Source organism: Scomber scombrus, chromosome 21, assembly GCF_963691925.1.
Source record: "Scomber scombrus chromosome 21, fScoSco1.1, whole genome shotgun sequence".
Lineage (NCBI taxonomy): Eukaryota > Metazoa > Chordata > Actinopteri > Scombriformes > Scombridae > Scomber > Scomber scombrus.
The window spans coordinates 6,740,134-6,759,920 of record NC_084990.1 but is presented as its reverse complement, the minus strand read 5'-3'; the positions used below and the strand labels follow the sequence as shown (position 1 = coordinate 6,759,920).

Sequence of the window (19,787 nt, the reverse complement as noted above, 5' to 3'; positions counted from 1 at the left end):
TTCATGGCTCCTAACTGGAAATAAGGGAGGTAAAGAAGAATGCATTATTTGGATATGAACAGATAATGGTCTGGCTTTTTTCCCCACTATAATTTAAAAGTGAAAAGTAACTATATATGTGTTGTTTTCTTTGTCCAGATTGACACAGTTGGCTACAAACCTCAAAGCAACTCAATATGATGTCCATCAAGGATAAATATCCCTAGATCTTTTTAGAAATTGTACATTGCAGGATGAAGCTTTACTGATGTACCACAGGTCCCACAGAAACCTGGAACCTTTTACGACTTGACAATATACAGGAAACTGACGAGCCGATGTTAAGAGAGTTTTTCATAAGTTATGCACTATCGTCATTAAAAACTTTTTTTTTTTTTGCTAAAATATATGTTAGGACCTGCTTTACTGTCACTTGTATGTTTTTTAGGTCAAAAAATTTAAAAAATTTTCATGGACACCTCAACTTTACTATGACTACTACTACTATATTATATGATTCATTAGTGTCCATGGTTAAAATACTGTTATTTTGTACATTGTGCTTTGTTGCCAAAATGAATGAAGGGTATAAAAGGCTGCAGAAAACTATTAGTCTGGAGACGCTTTCCAACAATTTGCACCCAAGCCACAACGTCCGTTAACCCAAATGCAGGTATTTTTATATTGTGACACAAAAAGATACACATAGTAGCTTTGCATAACATCCCTTAAAACTTTATGTCATATGAAGTAGCTCTGCACAGATTACCATAATTCCCTATGTTGCAGCACCCTGAGTTGGAGTTCAGAAAACATACAGAAACATTTTAATGACTTTGATTTGATTGTGTTTTCTAAATATACATATTCTGTCACTTGTGAATTAAAATGTTGCACCTTAAGATTTGATTTGGAAAGGAATTCAAACAAAAAAAAAAATCTCACAAAGTGTGGAAGAGAATGCATTACGCTCAAAATAAACATGTTAAACATCATTAAGCTTAAAGTCATGTGGACAGATTGTAACCAAGTGTTGTGTTCGGAAAAGAACAACCACTCGATTCAACTTTCAAACATGGTGTTCATCCTGTCACTGAGCTATTCCCTCAATGACGTCTCCAGCCAGTCTGTATTTGCATCCACTAGAATAGACTGCTAGTTTATATATCCTGAATTCAGAGCTGTCAACCCTGAAGCTACTCGGGCTCAGACAGGGAGATAATTAATCTAGGAACCATCTTGCCCCATTTCTTTTAGTCTTCCTGTTGCTAATCAGTGAAGACATGCATACAACAATTACTACAACTGAATACTAACTTCCCTCTAAAAGCTGAAACAAGGGACAATGGATATGATTACAGGTTTTAGTGGCAGGAAGAAAAAGTGCTTTGATAATGTTAAAGCTATGACTGTTGAGATTCCATGAAAAGTTGGAGATACACTGACATTTTCAAATGCTAAGATACAAACAGAAATTAATCCCTGAGTCACCTACTCTTATGCCATTGTGAGGTAAATGAGAAATCCACAACCTTTTGTGCTAAGGTTTCAAAATATTAGATAGAGCAATTTTAGTCAAAGCACCAAAACAACTATTATCATTTGGAGGTGAGGGTAAGCGGTGGAAAAATAGTACACTGGTGCTTTAGTCATTGTGAATTCTATTGTGAAATCCCATTACAAGTTTTTCAATCCATCTATAAACTGAATCTTTCCATACCTGTCACCACTGTCCGTATTTGCTAAACCTTTTGTCTGCTGTGAATGTTTCCCCGGACTGTTTCCCCTTTATGTATTAAAATGATTACCCCACTTCAACCTCTGAAACAACTTGAGAGGATGGGACCAAGTGGGGTAACGACATCATCTCATGTCCTGTGCTTTGTCATTCTTCAGGTGGCGAGATGGGAGCATCGTACACGGGGACTCTCCAGGATCTTCGGTAGCCCTTACCTTGCCTGTTACTTCCTGGGCTTTGTCATCATTCTGCTCAACATCTGTCGCAGCCACAGGTGAGGCTCAGTTTCCTCTTCATTCTGCTTAGAGGCATGAATCATTTTTTAATTATAAGCAACAACATGTGGTCTGGTTAACTATACTATCTTTTAGTGTTTTAGTGCTAGTGGTGTAGTTCTGGGAATGGAAATGTTGGTTGGTCCACCACTTTGGCCACCATGGCGGTTTAGTTTTTTTTACTGAAATATCTCAACAACTATTGGATGGATTGATATGAAAATGGTGAAGATATAAATGATCCCCATGAAGTTAATTGTAATAACTTTAGTGATTGTTAAACTTTTCATCTAGCATCATCATCAGGAAATCTGTACTTCAATACTTTAGTTTACTTCAACATACCTGTGAAACCAATGACATCCCTATTAGCCTCAGCTGTACTTTGTGTTGAGTGCTAGCTAGCAAATGTTAGCATGTTAAGCTAAAATGGTAAACATAATAAACATTGCAACTGTGTTGTTAGTAGGGCTAAGCGAAATGGACAGAATCAATTATCACAATATCTTTCACCAAATGTCTCAATAACGATATTGTGACAATATTGTAGGGGTGGCTATTTACACAATGAGATTTTTGTTTAAAATGCATCATTCATATGGATATAATGACTAAGTGGGTAAAGGCAAATACATTCAACAGAAAATCACATTAATGCAGCTTTTAAAACCTGGAAAAGACAGCACTTATGCCATATCACTACAGTATATAACAATATCCAATGTCAATACCTAGTCTCATATATCTAGTCTCATATCACAATATCAATATAATATTGATGTATTGCCCCTCCCTAGTTGTTAGCATTGATGTGAGCATGTTAGCATAATTTAGCTCAAAAATCTCCTCAAACTGAGTTCAAAATGAATTCAGAGCATTTTTTCTCTCTCATGGCATTAACAAAAATACAACCTCTGTCCTCTGCAGTCAGTGGTTATTTGCTCTACTGCACAGACATTACCTGTAGCTAGCTAGCAATACACACATTGTCAGTGTCTGTGTATTTTTATTGGACAACTCCGACCGTTACTGATATCTAAACTCACCAAAAACTCAGTTCTTCATTTTCTTCCAGTGTCCTTTTTCCTATTTTCTTCATAATGTTTATAAAGTGGGGTCATACTCAAAGTCTTGACATAAGCATACAGTTTTTAAACTTGCGCATGTGCGTTCTAGTGGTCAGGATGCACCACCCATTGTTGTTTGTGTCATTGGTATTTTCTAACCTAAAAAGGGCAAATGCCTTTTTTATTGATTAACTGCCACTAGTCAGACATTGACCTGCCTTAAGCCAAAAATATACCTTGTGTCCATGAGTACCCAAGGGGTGCAAGGTCCACTGGTGTCGTAAAGTTCGCCATCAGAGGGTGTATGCGTATGTTTTGTGCGGACATCAGCGTACCTCCATCTTGTTGATCTACTGTGCATGTGTGGAACATGACTCCCAAGCAGATTCAAGAAAGAACTACAAACAGAACTAAAACGTGTCCACAGCATCTGCAGCTATAAGTGTATGTGTCTACTCGGAAGTATATCTGTGGCTCCATATAACTTTCTTTCAGAACTACCTAGTTTCTTTTCTCCAAGGTCAGCAACTTTCATAAACCGTTGCATGAATATTATTTTAGTTTCAACCATGCAGACCTTTCCTTTCTTTCTATCTCACTCTTAGATTCTCTGTTGCCCCTTTAGTTCCACTTTCTCTTCTATCTTTCACGTCTCTGTCTTCTTTTTTTCTCGCTGACCGCTTCTCTTTTCGTCCTTCCTCCCATTCTCATCTGCCCACAGGTCTGTATGTACCAGTGCCACCCCACGCCTGCCACCACAATATATCCAGTGGGAATACACTCCTCCACACCTCCCACAATGGATCAAAATTGTGACAAAGCACCTTCAAAAATGCCGTACATATACAGTATGCTGGTGCCTGATTAGTTTTTTCCTTCAAAGGATGCCTGTTGCTGGGCAACAATGGTTGTGGAACAAACTGTAAAATTGCCAGTTTTCTCTTGAGCTGCTAAAGATAGTGTTTATTAAGACACAGTTCAACATAACTAAAAATAACTCCTGTAGTACTTAACAACTCATTCACTCAGATGTGCTAGCAGCGAAAGATGTAAATGAGGTAAATAATAGCTACAGTGATCAAGTCCTTTACTTCCTTAAATGTAAGTCACTTACATAAAATAAATAACGTGAATGATATTTGAAATAATTTCTCACACTACTGTGCAACACTGTCATGACAAAGAAATTCAAATAATTGCTTGGATGATCACTTTGCTTTGTATACTGGTGGAACATGCCTTCTACAGCCCCTGTAATTTTCATCAGAAATAAAAAAGCACTTCACTGATTTTATATGTAACTGTGAGTTACAGGGTCACAGTCATGAGTGTAAGACCATGGAATTGTAAATCACAAAGTTATAACAGAAAGCTTGGGAAAGACATGAGGTAAATAAGTCTGATAAAAACAGCCTATTGGTTGTATTTTGGGAAATGTTAGATTTTCGATGTGTGACCCTCACTAGGGAAAAATATTCACTAAAGATTATCTCCTGACTTGCCTTCAGTAAGTCAAGGTTTTCACATATTCTGTGAAATATCTTAAAATCTACTAAATGGATTGCCACAAACTTTGGCAAAGAAATTCAACGTTCCCACTTTTCAGAGGTTTCCTGAAACCATTGTTGATTCCCTGATGTTTTCTCTTGTGATACCATGACAACTGTGGTTTTTAATGAAATATCCCAACAACTATTTGATGGATTGGTATGAAATTTGGTTCAGAAACTCACGTTCCTCTCAGGCACTATTGTAACCACTTTGGCGATCCCCCATTTTTCTATCCAGTCAAAATTTCAGTTTGTCCAATACTTGTGTCCAAATATCAGCAAAACAAATAACATTCGCATCAGCCTCGGCTAAACGCTAAACTTATATGGTACATGATGAACATTAAACCTGCTCAACAGACTTTTAGTCTTACTTGTTCTTTATTGTGGCAGTGACATATTTATCAAACTCTAGCCTTTTACATTCAGTGCTGCTGTCTAGACAGACGTCCAGGAATACTCCTTACGCATTACTCAAACCTGCTTCATACATTTGTGCTGACATAAAAGTAAGCGGTGCAGTCGCTCATTGAGAATGCACTGATGTATCCTTACGACTACCACGTACCATGAAAAACTGTTAATGATCTTTCCCAAATGTACTGTACTGTAAACTGAAAAGACGACAGAGCTCACACTATACTATTGATTGACAAAACATGGAAAAAGGTACAAAGTGAAGTGTTCAAAATGTCTTTTCATATCCATTTGAGTAGTTGCGGCAAGTGGTTTTACAACTTTATGATGATGACAAAGATTCTATGGAGATATACTCTGCAAGGTAAAACTGTTACTGACCAAAATGTAGTTTTACAAAGCAAGCTAGTACTGCTGTTGCTGCTGTTTTGACAGCCTCCTTTCCAAGCAGCCTTTCCACAATGCGTTATTATTATATTCATTCATCATGTTCGTTTAAGTGTTAAAAAATGACAGCTCACACAGATTCAAATCAACTATCAGTTTCTTATTATGTATGATTGAAAACTGGGTCATCTAGGACAAGTAACCTGCAGCTTTAATGACTGCAATTATTTTGGATAGTCAGCAGTGCCATATGGTCAGATGAATAATACCACCAACACAGCAGTAGAGTGAAATGTTGTTCTGTCTCGTGCTGTGTAATAATGATCTGTTGTTGATGAAATTATCATGCAAATCGGGATGAGCCATGTCATTTCAGTTGGTGATTAGAAAGGTAACTGAATAAGGACATTGTTACAAATTGGTAAGACTGATTGCGTGTTTGCTTTGCTCAGTGACAACTTAGCAGAGTAGATGCTGAGTAGCATGAGGCATGAATGATCTCCCTACTGTTCAGTCCACTCTCTGCCTAATGGCAGCTTGATAAGCTGCCTTGAACAAAGTCTTTGCTTAAAGTGATAGAAAGAAAAATACAGATGTGGTGTGTGCATTTTGGATTGTCATACTGCTGACATCTACATCCTAATACCTTGCAGCATTGCAATGGGAAAAAATTGCAGTCGTCAATATACGGTTCAGGCTTAATCCATTTATTTTTGAAAGATCTGCGGCTTTTATAAAGATGGTATGGTTTATCATTGTAAAAAGGAGCAATTGATAAGAACTCTACTGCCCCACAGCACAAAATAACTATATACCCATGGGGGTGATGGGATTTATAGCTTTCAAAATTCACTTTCTGGACAATTACTTGTTTTTTAAGAAAAGCTCTTCAGGCATTAAAGGTTTCAAAAACAATTTTATAAAATTACACAACTGCAGACATCGTCTTGACTTCATTTTTAATGCAACATGTATAATGACCTTAAGTTTTAATAGGCCTCCAGGGATATTTTTATACATTATTATACCACAAGTAAATATTTCTAGATGTTTCTCGGAAAAACACTGAAGATGTGACTGTTTTACAGTCAGCTCAATGCATAATTATGATCAAATAAAGCAAAAGCAAGGCCTTTTTCTCTCTGAAATCTGTGTAATTGTGTGGTTTGCCTGCTAAAATTTTGGCCGTTCTCTTCATATACTGTATGCCACTGAAGAGAATCTTATTACATAAATACACATGTTCAAAAAATGGACGAAAAGAATCAAGTGGATTCTAAAATGTACTATTTATATTTTTGTATGTAAGCATAGAGTGGCTTGGCCCATTTGGTAGTGTCTTCATGTCCTATTGTGTGATTTGGTTTGTATATGCTAGTTTGAATATTACACACTGTATGACACATAATGACACATACAAAGAGAGAAAAACTGCATCTTCCAGCACCTGTGTGTGTTCCATTACAATGTGCAATGTTAGGAACCCTTTCAACACTATAAATTATTTGTATAGTACAGAAATGTTATATGCAATAAATAAACATTGTATTCTAACTGTGGGTGTTGAACTGGCATTCCTCCTCATAAAACATTTGCAAACCAATATTTTGTACATTTGAAATCTGCATTGTTTATATCCACGTTTGCTCCCTAGCAGTCCTCTTTTTCCCTGCCTTTGTGGGCACATTGCACTGTTAATTGGCACAATATGTCACCTATAAACCAGTGGAACAGTGTGAAATCATTGGAAAAAATGTATATAGACATACCTGTGTGCGTAATATAAACAAAACAGGGTTCTGCTTGATTAAAAAAAAACTGTTCCATATGGCTAATAGGGGTTAAAAACTCCACGGGGTAGCTTTAAACAGAAAAGAGTCTCATACTAAATACTAAACACACACACCTCTACCAAATCACCTACCTACAGACAATACTGACTGATTGACCAGCAGTAGATTAATTCTTTTACATCTTCATTGTCGTGCTGCTAAATGTCTGCCTAACTGACTTACTTATACACCGTCTAATTCACTGGCGTACTGATTAGCTGACTGACAGCTGCAGTGTTTTTATAGCTCCACCAAACCAATTTATAGGCTGTGTTACAAATGTATTGGAGACACAAAGCGGGTAGATTTATCTGCTAAGCACAAGGCAGTGGTGCTCTACACTGATTATGCTTAATAATAAACCTCAAATGTTCCATGTGGCTTTGACAAGTCCATTGTTTTAACAACTCGCTGTGTTTAATAGGCACTCTTTCTATTAGCAAGAAGCTTAATCAGATGGGGGGTTTGGGATTTGCTCATTTAGAAGTATAAAATGTGAACATATGACACTTCCATTCCCTTTGTGTTTATGCTCAGGAAATATTAAAAGCTAAAATAGACTATACCAAAACCCACATTTAGAAATGTTAATGTTAATAAGTGTTTGACAACAGACTATCAAATATTCCTCCTCCCTGGAATGGATTCTTGTAGTCTACGATGGAGTAGAGCGTCATTTAAAGAACTTAGTAAATAATGTTATGCGTGTTATGAATGTTTTTTTTAATGTCCGGTACAATAACTTCACATACCTTTATTAAAAACATATATTTATACCCTCACCTCCTGTCTGATACTGCAACTGTAATTATGCAAACCTCTTTTGAAGCATGATCACCGTTAAGTAATAATGGGATGTGCAAATATAGCTAAACCAATGCAAGATCTTCTTTTTTGGTCATCGGTGAAAATTTTCTCAATGGAGTTCACCACAGTTTACTCGAAAGATTCCTACAGATTTACTTCCACTGAAATGAAATGGCTTAACTGCTAAATGTTGCTATATTCTGCATCTGCCTCTACCTGCAAGGAATGATCATGATTAAAGCTGCCTGCATAGGGAATCACCACTTTTTAAAGGGGGAGCACAAACTGGTTCAGAAGTTTCTGAAGGATTGGGGTTTGATGCTCAGATCTAGTGCTGGGCAATATGTTGATATTATATCGATATCGTGATATGAGACAAGATATCGTCTTAGATTTTGGATATCGTAATATCGCAATATGTCATAAGAGTTGTCTTTTCCTGGTTTTAAATGCTGCATTAAAGTAAAATATATGATTTTCGGAACTTACCAGACTGTTGTAGCTGTTCTGTTTTGTACCTTTTACCCACTTTGTCATTGTATCCACATTACTGATGATTATTTATCAAAAAGTTCATAGTGTAAATGTTTTGTGAAAGCATCAAGAATCATCTCTACAATATTGTTGCAATATCGATATCGAGGTATTTGGTCTAAAATATCATGATATTCGATTTTGTCCATATCGCCCAGCCCTACTCAGATTGGTATGATATTTGGTTCAGAAACTCACGTTCCTCTCAGGCACTATTGTAACCAATTTGACGATCCCCCATTTTTCTATCCAGTCAAAATTTCAGTTTGTCCAACACTTGTGTCCAAATATCAGCAAAACAAATAACATTCCCATCAGCCTCAGCTAAACGCTAAACTTACATGGTACATGATGAACATTAAACCTGCTCAACAGACTTTTAGTCTTTCTTGTTCTTTGTTGTGGCAGTGACATATTTATCAAACTCTAGCCTTTTACATTCAGTGCTGCTGTCTAGACAGACGTCCAGGAATACTCCTTAGACATTACTCATACCTTCTTCATTCATTTGTGCTGACATACATTCAGTGCTGCTGTCTAGACAGACGTCCAGGAATACTCCTTAGGCATTGCTCAAACCTGTTTCATACATTTGTGCTGACATAAAAGTAAGCGGTGCAGTCGCTCATTGAGAATGCACTGATGTATCCTTACGACTACCACGTACCATGAAAAACTGTTAATGATCTTTCCCAAATGTACTGTACTGTAAACTGAAAAGACGACAGAGCTCACACTATACTATTGATTGACAAAACATGGAAAAAGGTACAAAGTGAAGTGTTCAAAATGTCTTTTCATATCCATTTGAGTAGTTGCGGCAAGTGGTTTTACAACTTTATGATGATGACAAAGATTCTATGGAGATATACTCTGCAAGGTAAAAATATTACTGCTGCTGTTTTTAAAGGCTCCTTTCCAAGCAGCCTTTCCACAATGCGTTATTATCATATTCATTCATCATTTTCGTTTAAGTGTTAAAAAATGACAGCTCACACAGATTCAAATCAACTATCAGTTTCTTATTATGTATGATTGAAAACTGGGTAATCTAGGACAAGTAACCTGCAGCTTTAATGACTGCAATTATTTTCAAATGGAGATCTCTTTGGAAGGTCTCTTTTGATCCACGTGATTGGAATATGTAACTGGGTAGAGATATACAATAGAGAGCCTATAAGGTTATTTGACAATGCACTTTACATTTACAATTATTCAGTTCTAGAAAGGATATTTTTCATTCATCTTTATGTGTCAGACTGTATTCAAAAGAAATGTACACGTGCACTGTGGTTGCAGCGACTGAAGGGTGGTTGCAGCGACTGTAGGGTGGTCACAAACTGATGCGTCAGAGCGGAATTTAGGTCAAGACATATACAGCATTTATTGTAATGGGTTGAAATGTCACAAATGAAGCTGTGTACACGTGTGTGTGTGAGTGTGGGCGCTTCCCTTGGGCACTTGCCTTGTGAACTCACCAGCCATGTTTCTTCCTTTTCTAAGCTCTGCTGTGAAAAGGCTCATTGTGAAAGGAACCTTCCCTCACTGACCTTCATATATCAAAAGCAAGTTTTCCTGTATTTCTAGACATTGCAGAGCGTGCTCCATCAGCAGAAACTCAGCTGTTACAGTACATACAGCGGTCAGTCCCTCGCACCCACTCACCCCATGCCCACACCTTTGTCCCCTAGACCTCCTTTCCCATCTTTTTTCCAATCCAAATCCCAGCAGTGCGTCTTGCCAGGCCACCTTACTTAACAGACAACCCAGCAGTCACTCTTTGTGTCCGGCAAGCCGCATCATATTACACCATAAGACTCACAGCATGTGAAACCTAGTTCTGATTCGGGACCCATTTTCGTCTACTGGAATTACTTTGCATTCAGGTGACAACCCACAGGTGTGCTAATGCACAGTGACACATACAAAGAGAGAAAAACTGCATCTTCCAGCACCTGTGTATGTTCCATTATAATGTGCAATGTAAGGAACCCTTTCAACACTATAAATGCTGCACTTTTAAACTCTTTGGTCTATTTAGAGGCTGCGGGGCATGGTTGCCTTGACATAATTTACAAAACCATGAAATGCAAAATGAGGAGCATAAAAGGGGCCAAACAGAAATGGTGAATAGCCAGTATTATACATCGTAAAGCTGCACTGTACAAAGGGAACAGTAAGCATTTTGAAGACTTATTTATCTCAAACAATGCCCAAAAAGGCTGTTACGTAAAAGAAACATCTATCAAAAAAACATCTTACCTGATCTGCAAAAACAATATCGCTCTACAAAGCTCGCTCTACTTTCTGACTCTGACTGTGCAACTTCAGTGGAGTCTATGGAGTCTAAATTAGAGGTAGAATTAGTGGGACACTATGTTTTTTGGATTGAATTGGGGTTTCACTCGCATTTTTACATAGGTAATCATGCATATTGAAGGGTTTAAGCCTGTACATCAAGTTAATCGTGGAATACTTTTACACAGTGACTTATGAAGCTTTTTTCCCTCAAACCATATTCAAACAGATTATTGCATTTTAAGCTGTTTTCCATCATGATATTCTACATACATATTAATGGAATATATTTGTCTTCCCGGAGCAATAACTGTGCATTTTTTGTCAATGTAAGAAGCATATAAATCATCAGTTTAGCTTCTGAAAGGATGTTTGGAAGCAAGGATGGGAGATTACCTCTCACTGCCATCATGTTATTTACTGCCAGAAATCCATATTTGGTCAAAGTGGAAGAAGCTGGAGTTTTGCAGATGCGTTGGTGTTATGGCAGTGTTGTAAGCAGTAGTGCTCCTGGAAAAAAATCTGAATGTCCATGGAAGGAGAAGCCTGTCTGTACTTGGTGGCGTGGTATACCTGTGTCAGCAGTGGAACTGTCTATAAACAGAACACTGTGATGGACAATAGGCTCTGTTGGCTTTTTGTTACAAGCTACTGGAAGAGTTGTAATGATAAAATGCATTGCAAAAATATTCATTTAACCAGTCTTGCCTCATGTAATTACTGGTATTTTTTTAATCGCTTTGCAGCATTGCATCTATAGGTCAAAAAGGACCAACCTTAAAGTCCAATTGAAGCAACATTTCAAGAATATGTAACATCTGATGAATTTCTGACTGAAACAGAATAGACATGCAGGACATAACATTCAGAGGAATTTGATTTGAACGTTGAAAATTGGGCGTGTTGTAATGAATCTCAGCTCTGTTCCTCTAAAAGTGGAAGAAGTGGAAGTTTTATTTTGTGTTGCAGGAATTTGATATAAGAATACAAAGAAACTTTTTTATGTTAAGTTGGTGCCCAGTATGACCAGGGATGTGATCTAAAGGGGCAAAAATAATTTAATTTCATCTAGATTTTGAACTAGAATGCAAACCAAAACATGTTGCCCCTCTCATCCAACTACTGTTATACAGTCTGTAGTCTCACAACCTGTGGTTCAGGGGACATTTTTTCAGGTTTCTCTTTCCTTTTTTTTTGTTGCAAATGTCTGCACGTAGGTGAATACGATGTGGATATCATTAAAAATAAGGGAGAAGGAACTTGATAAACATTTGATAAAGCAAATGTGATTATACTTGTCTCCCAGCAACAAGCACTACATACTCTCTTCGCGCCACATGTTTCCCTCTCACTACTGTGGCCAGCATCTTCCCTGGGCTAGGATTCGTGTGTGTATGTTTGAACTGACACTGACACATAGATTACAGCTGAGTAGTGAAAAATAAGAAGGAAAAAAAAAAAACTAAAGCTATCTTATGAGGTTGTAAGAAAACCTAAAATGCTCCAATAATTGACTTAACCCAGGCCGCCTGCCCCCCATTAATGTTTCTATATCAGACATATATGTGGAAGTTTATGCACTTTTTAACAACCTATCAAGGTTTAGCATTGGTATACAATTAAACATATGGGATAAACACTGACCACACACTGAAATCTATTCATCTATTCATTCTTCAAAGTAGTGCTTTGTATGGTCTAATTGAAGTAATTTGTATACCCGCAGTACTGCCTTTACAGTAATAATAGCAGCTCTGTGAGACTGTAATTAGGTGCAGTCATGCTTTTTGCTAAATGCCAATGCTAGCATGCTAAGATGCCCAGAATGACAATCCTAAAATGATGATATTTAGCAGGTAATGTTTACCTGGTTCAACATCTTTGCTTAGTATGTAAGGAGGGACAGAGAGTCAACACAAGTCCTGTCACATTCAAACTGGAGACATTATTGGTGCATTCCAGTTGTACTCGGAAGTTGGAATTTCCGGGTTCCCAGTAATACATTTCAACGTGAACGCCTCCTGAAGTTGGATTTCTGATTAAAAAGTCACTAAAAAGTCGGACGAACCCCACCAGCCCCAATCTCAAAATCCAAGATGGTAGCCCTGTGCATCAACAGTGTGAAAGATGTATTAATATCCTGTTTATTGGCAGTATTTATGTTTCATTAAATAAGTCGTACACACAGTACTGTCCAACTTCAAAATGTAGACATGCTGCTATGCTGTTTGTATGCGCAAAATACAGCGAAATGGGTTGTTATCAACTGGTATTGCCATCAATGGCTAACCTGGATAGAACTGGTTTTCTGACTTTTAACTGGAACAAATCAAACTTGGGTGTGACATAATTCCCAGCTCTGACTTCCAACTTCTGAGGTAAATGGAACACAGCATATGGTTCATGGTCAGGGTCTTAACACATAAGCACATAACCCCATATGCAGATATGTACAGTAGTAGATATTTATTTGGCATAATGTTTCCCTGACAAAAACTCAGAGAATCACCAAAGTGATTAGGATACATTGTTTGTGAATGTTTGTACAAAATTTCAAAACAATCTACAAATAATCCATCTAACAATGTGGACCAAAATGGTGGACCGCCCAGCAAATAGACTTACCCTGCCAGGAGCCCCGTTTCCACTGCAGGAACTTCAGGGTAATTTTACAGGGCCGTTGGTGCGTGTCTCCATAGCAGGAACTTTTACGGGGGCTAAATGAGACCTTGCCTCGTGGTAGGTACTCCGTTTGGCCCTGAAAAACTCCTGGGTGGGGCTTGAGGTTCACTTGGTGCTGATTGGGTATACTTAAAGCGGGATGTGAGGTCAACAGAAATCGCTGAAATAAGCGGCATTTTTAAAACCCAGCAGAAGAAGAACAGTAGCAGAACGCGTCCACTACCATGTACACAAACACACAAACCAGAAACGCAGCAACCACCTCAGATCCTTCCATGTTTACCTCTTCGTTGTCGTTTTCTTTGTTATGTTTTCGGCAAGACGCTTCGGTGACGTCACGGTCAGAGTCCGGTGGGTCCACTGTCCTACTCTGACATGGAGACACAACAGCTGAGAGGACCGAGTGAGAGGACGTTCCTGTAAAGGTCCCGCCTCCTTAATTTTACCAGGAACTTCCTTAGTCGAAACTGTGGCTATGGCAAAAAACAAACAAACCTCAAAGATTATCTGGTTTCAGCTTCTCAAATGTGAGGATTTGCTTGTTTTCTCTCATTTAAATAGCATATATTTGCGTTTTGGACTCTTGGTTGGACAAATAGGCACTTTTTTTGATTGTTATGTTTGTTTTTCACTTATCATTTTTTGCACCACAACCATTTAGTTCGATTTGCCGTCCTACTTCAAAGTGTCTTTGTACTTATATAGCATAAATAAAGGCACTTGACAGCCAAGGCATTAGTGCACAAAGTCTCTAAGATTGTCAGAGTTCATACTTAGGTGGGGTTGCTTAGGAACAGTCAACTGCAGAATCATGGACTTGTCATACCAATCATGACAATTAATTATCCTGAAGGCTGAGGTTTGCCTGCGCACGGGGTATTAAGGTAAGCTTTAAAAGCAGTATGTCTTGCAATTTGTTTCCAATTTTGTTCCACTTTTGGAACAAGGCCGAAGCAGTTAATTGGTGCCGCCACAATTTAAGTAGCTTTATTTTACGTTTTGTTCTGGCTGCGAAGAATGGACTCAAGCAAGTAAGTGCTCCAGACTTAAAATAAATTATAACATCTTCATACAAAATCCAGGTACCATCTTTTATACACAGGCAAACCCAAGCATCTACAAAATGAATACAACATATGACCCTCACATCATCTGCCAGTGCAGACTGCATTCAAGTATGTTGTCAGGGAAAGGTAAAAGCACTTTGATTAACAAGCAGTCTCTTCATATTATCTCTATAGTCACACACATACACACACTGTTGATGCATTAGAAGAGATTGTGGGATATAAGAGAGAGCTGGTTTTCTTAGAAAATGGAAAGCTTGATTGTGTCTGAAATGTTTGTTGCTTTTGGGGGCTACCAGGCATAGTTTGGAAGACTGAGACTTACTTCCTGTTTTTTACTTCAACCTAACCCCCAGTTACAGGTTTTGCAGTTAAAAATGTAATGAAGACATGTAATTTGGCTCTGAAGTCCACAGCAAAACAAAAGTGTACCTAATGAGTGAGTCAATGAAAGAGTGACATTTCCCTGGTGTACCTAAAGAACAAAATGAAAATGCGTCTCTACTCTAAAGTAACATCATGGTGAGGGTTTTTTTCTATGCAGTGATGTCACAATGATACCTCAGGAGTCTTCTAATCCCATAGTGATGACATTTTGAGCCAAATAATACTTCAAACTTGAATCTGCACACTGTGGCGGCTCATTATTGGTCCTTTTAAAATAAGATGTAATGTTAAATCTCTAAAAAGTCATAACTTGCAAGACTGCCAGCCTGAGGATAGAGCAAGTCTGTTAATTGGACTCAATTTCCCACTGTCTTTCATTTCTGTTCTCAGTCTGACACCATGCTCATGTTAGAGGTTTCTGTCTCGGTTGAGATGATTATTTTGCCAAAACCAATCAGTAGTGAATGAAGTTTCTGCCCAACCTGAATTCTAGGATCTGTTGGTCAGTGGTCCACTAATTTAGTCCAGACTGAAATATCTCAAGACCTATTTAATGAATTGCCATTAATCTGTGTAAGTGTGTATATCATTTTGTACATATTTAGACAGAATAGCCTTAATCAACCCGACTGACTGTGGTGATGCCACAGAATTGAGGTCTTTCAGTGAAATATCCTAACAACCCTAGATGGATTGCGATTTGGTAACGACATTCATGTTTCTCATAGAATGAATTGTAATAACTTTGATATTCCCTCAACTTTTCTCTAGCACCATGTGGTCGGATTTTGTTCAAATACCTGCAAAACTGATGACATTCCCATCACCTTCAACTGAACTTTTAGTTTAGTTCGAATTTTGTCTACTCACATCTTTGCATTGACTTTGCATTGAAACATGTTGCATCAAAAGTTCATTTGATGTTCTGTCTAAACACAGAGATAGTCTTGTTAGTTGATGCTGAAGCTTCTGTAGTTTATAGTAATAAAACCAGTGTATGAGTCAGGATTGTCTGGCTGTCGGGTCAAATGGGCCCATTAGTGTTTTTAAAGGTGGTCAATAAGTAATAAGCAATACTAGTAAAACTGTGTACCCGTTGAGTGGTACAAATAATATTGAAATGATATTAAGATTGATATGAGACATAGTGAATTATCATAAAAACATGCAGACTAAACTTAGTAGTAATATGTTTAATATGTAACAGCTTATTTCTATAAGTCAACTTAATACAACCTGAACAGCAGCATTGATGTGTTCCATTGATGCCTGCTCATATTCAATCACTGTTTGATTCGGATGTAATGTGGAACACTAAGAAAGATAACAGGATACTGCAAGTCCTTTTAGGTGGGAACATTTGAAATGTCAAAATACAATGCACAAATAAGCTAAAGGCCTGTCTTCTGTTCTGAGTGACCATTCTTCACAAAAAGGCTAATTTCATGGTTAGTTAGTTTGTGACATGGCTGTTTTTAACCAAGAGTGATTTACAACAATGTTCCAAATGTTCCAATCACCGAGTTTTTGGAGAATATGTTTGATTTCAGTGATTTAATGAATGAGTACTTCATGTACTGCGGAACAACAGCCTGACCATGACTCTTTTAAGAAGTATGTCAGCATTACAGAGAATTAGTCTGATAACAGTAGGTCAGGGCAATATTTGCTTTATTGGAAATCAAGTCCATCACCAGTTTTTCCTCTAACCTTGACCATCCATATTCTCTCTTATTTCAGTCCTTGTCACTATTCCTCTGCTGTTGTCTCATTTCCTTTTTTCCTCCAGGTCCTTATTGTGTTGCGTTTCTTACACTTATTTAGCTCATAGTCCTTGCTGTTACCACTGACATGAAGGTCTTGTCGAAATTAGGTCAATTCAATTACCGCTACTGATCCGACCATGCTCAACGCCTTTAGCGTTTATTAAATAAAGGCCATTTTGATTTCTTTTCCCTACAGCATAACCGTGGCGATGAAAGCCCAGGACAGGTGGGAATTGATGGACAGGACAGAAATCTCCTATATTGGTGTAGTTTTCCTGGTACTGGGCACTGTGCTGGTGGTCAGCAGCTTCCTGGCTCTGGGATTCACTGGAACCTTTCTAGGTAAGTGTCAAACACAGTAATACATTTGAAAGGGGCAGTCCTCTGATTTTATATGTAAAGGTCAGTTTAGTCAGTTATAAAATAATATCACCAGAGTAATTTGGGCTTGGGCTTCAAGATGATAAATTTTTAACAAAAAACCCCCTTGACAAATTAGGAGCGTGACATTTTATGTCCTTTAGTTGCATTTTGGGGATTGTAGGATCCAGTGTTTTTTTCAGTTTGAGCCAGATGATTTTTCTTTTTAGATATATTTATATTAAGGGAAAGAGAGATGGGGGAGTGACATGCAACAAAGGTGCACTGTTGGATTTGCAGTTATGTGGCATGCATCGTAACCAGTACACCACTGGAGCTGACCTCGAGTTACCTTTTTAAACTCTCTTCCATAAGTCCCCTTACTACATAAATGTGCAATATTACATCACTGTAGTACTTTTTTTATGACTATGAAAACATATTCTTCTTGATTTGATTCTTATGAGTGATGATTCTAAACAAGCACACTATTTTATGCTATGAAGACAGTCGTAAGAAGGTCCAGCTGCCAAAATCCAGATGAGAAAAGATAAAAATGTTGATGCAGTCATCTAGGTCACCTTCACTTTTTGCAATATGCTCAAAGCATTACACTTTTTAGCTTTATGAGTGGTAGTGTAGGGTGCAGAGTGTGCTTTTATGCTCATGATTACCCCTCTTAGACTCCCCTGCCTTAATGAGGTTGTTGGGGACATATGCAACCTGAGAGAGAGACCACAGGAAAAACTCATGACTCAAAAAAGCACCGCCCCATCCTCTGCATGTTTTATGAATTAAAAAGATTATGTAATCTTTACACAGTTTTTTATTGATTATCATTATTATTATTATTATTGAATTTAACATCAGTCTTTCCCGATCGATCAGCCATTATAAAGTTCCTATCATGGAAGCTGAACATGGTTATAAACTGGTTCAGCACTTTAACAAGGCAGAGTATTTCTTTGTTGTTGTTACCACAGTTGTTAATGATGGCATGATGATAAGTTTCATCATATTAGTTTTTTTTAGATCCGTATATATGCAAGACAGCCTTCACTTATTTTTCGGTTGAATAATTTCAGAAGAACTTCAGACTTCAGTATGCACCTGCGCCTAAAACCAAACCTACGCTCTTGCCTTTAATAATGACGTTTATTTGTATATTCATACATGAGGCAATTCAAGGTCCTTTACATAATGCATTTTTTTTTAAAGAAAAGAACAACAGCATACAGTAGATAGTAAATGGAATTTAAGAGGGTGGAAACCTTGTGAGGTAAATTGAAAAGTTAAAAACAGAAACACAGGATATGGAATAAATTTATTCAAATCATACTCAACCCACTGACTTCAGAAACATTTCTGTCTGACTTATATGTGGGTCCAATGTGTTCACCTATAGCACAGTCACTAAATACATTCTTACATTGATAAATCTATTATAGCTGTATGTAGTTTATATTGATACATACTGTATATATTCCTCTACGTAGATTCCATTGCATAATGATTTGAATACATATTGACTTAGCACATTTTAAAGTGTGACTGAATGGAAGAATATTTCTTTTTCTTAAAAAAAATATTTATAAGATCATTTACATTTACCCAAACAGACATAGTAGATTTGTAGTTTGATTTATTTAAAGGACAGGGACAATGCATATTGATCAAAAAACATTAACATATAAATACACAAGATTATAGCCAGTGGCTAATTTCCATCTTTAGTCCCTGGGGGCAGGTTGATGTTAAATACAACGACATGTAAAATAACCTTCTTTAAAAGGAAAAAGGAAAAGGAAATAGAGAAAGAAAGAAAAAATAAAATAAAATAAAATAAAATGAAATAAAATAAAATAAAATAAAATAAAATAAAATAAAATAAAATAAAATAAAATAAAATAAAATAAAATAAAATAAAATAAAATAATAATATGTAATCAGACAGATAAACATTTAATTAAAAAAACACAATTAAAAACAGCTGTTATTGCACATTGTCCGTTTCAGTGTGTTGATTATATTGCACATGGCCCTATTGCACAAAAGTGTATAAGTGCTAGTGTGTATTGCACAATGCCCTATTGCACTTATTTCTTACACTCAGATATTATTGCACTTGGTAAATATACACAGATGTACTTGTGTACGCACTATTGCACTGTATTCACCTACATAATTAGAAGTATGTCTGTATACAAGGTCACAAGACTGGTTTGACACCAGCAACATCCCAAAATTACACCCCAACAAATAAACCCACATATGTACAGCACATACAGAGGATTTTTAAGATAGGTTATGAGTACAGTATTGATTGTTTATGAACCATATTTTTAAGTGTTTAGTGAATGAGGCAAGGGTTGGGATATCTCGTATGTCACTCGGTATCGTGTTCCATGTATGCGACGCTCGGTATGAGAATGCTGACTGCCCCAAAACAAGTTTTCCTAAATGGGACCAGACAGTCACCTCTGGATCCTGCTCTGGTTGACCTATTTATGTTTTTCTTTATAAATTCCTTTAACGGAGGTGGATCTAGTCCGGTGAGGATTTTATAGACCAGGATACAATCAGCATATTTTATTATATTTTATTTTATTTATTATATATTTCTTCAAGATGGCACAATGAT

General features: G+C 37.2%; 1 protein-coding gene across 1 annotated transcript in view; it reads left to right on the top strand.

Annotated features, from left to right (window-relative positions):
• Window positions 1-19,787, top strand: part of pemt (phosphatidylethanolamine N-methyltransferase) — a 74,488-nt gene that overhangs the window by 28,757 nt on the left and 25,944 nt on the right. The window contains exons 3-4 of the mRNA XM_062442785.1: window positions 1,876-1,991; window positions 16,983-17,128. Coding sequence (XP_062298769.1) covers window positions 1,876-1,991; window positions 16,983-17,128 — 262 coding nt within the window. The remainder of the gene's footprint in view (window positions 1-1,875; window positions 1,992-16,982; window positions 17,129-19,787) is intronic.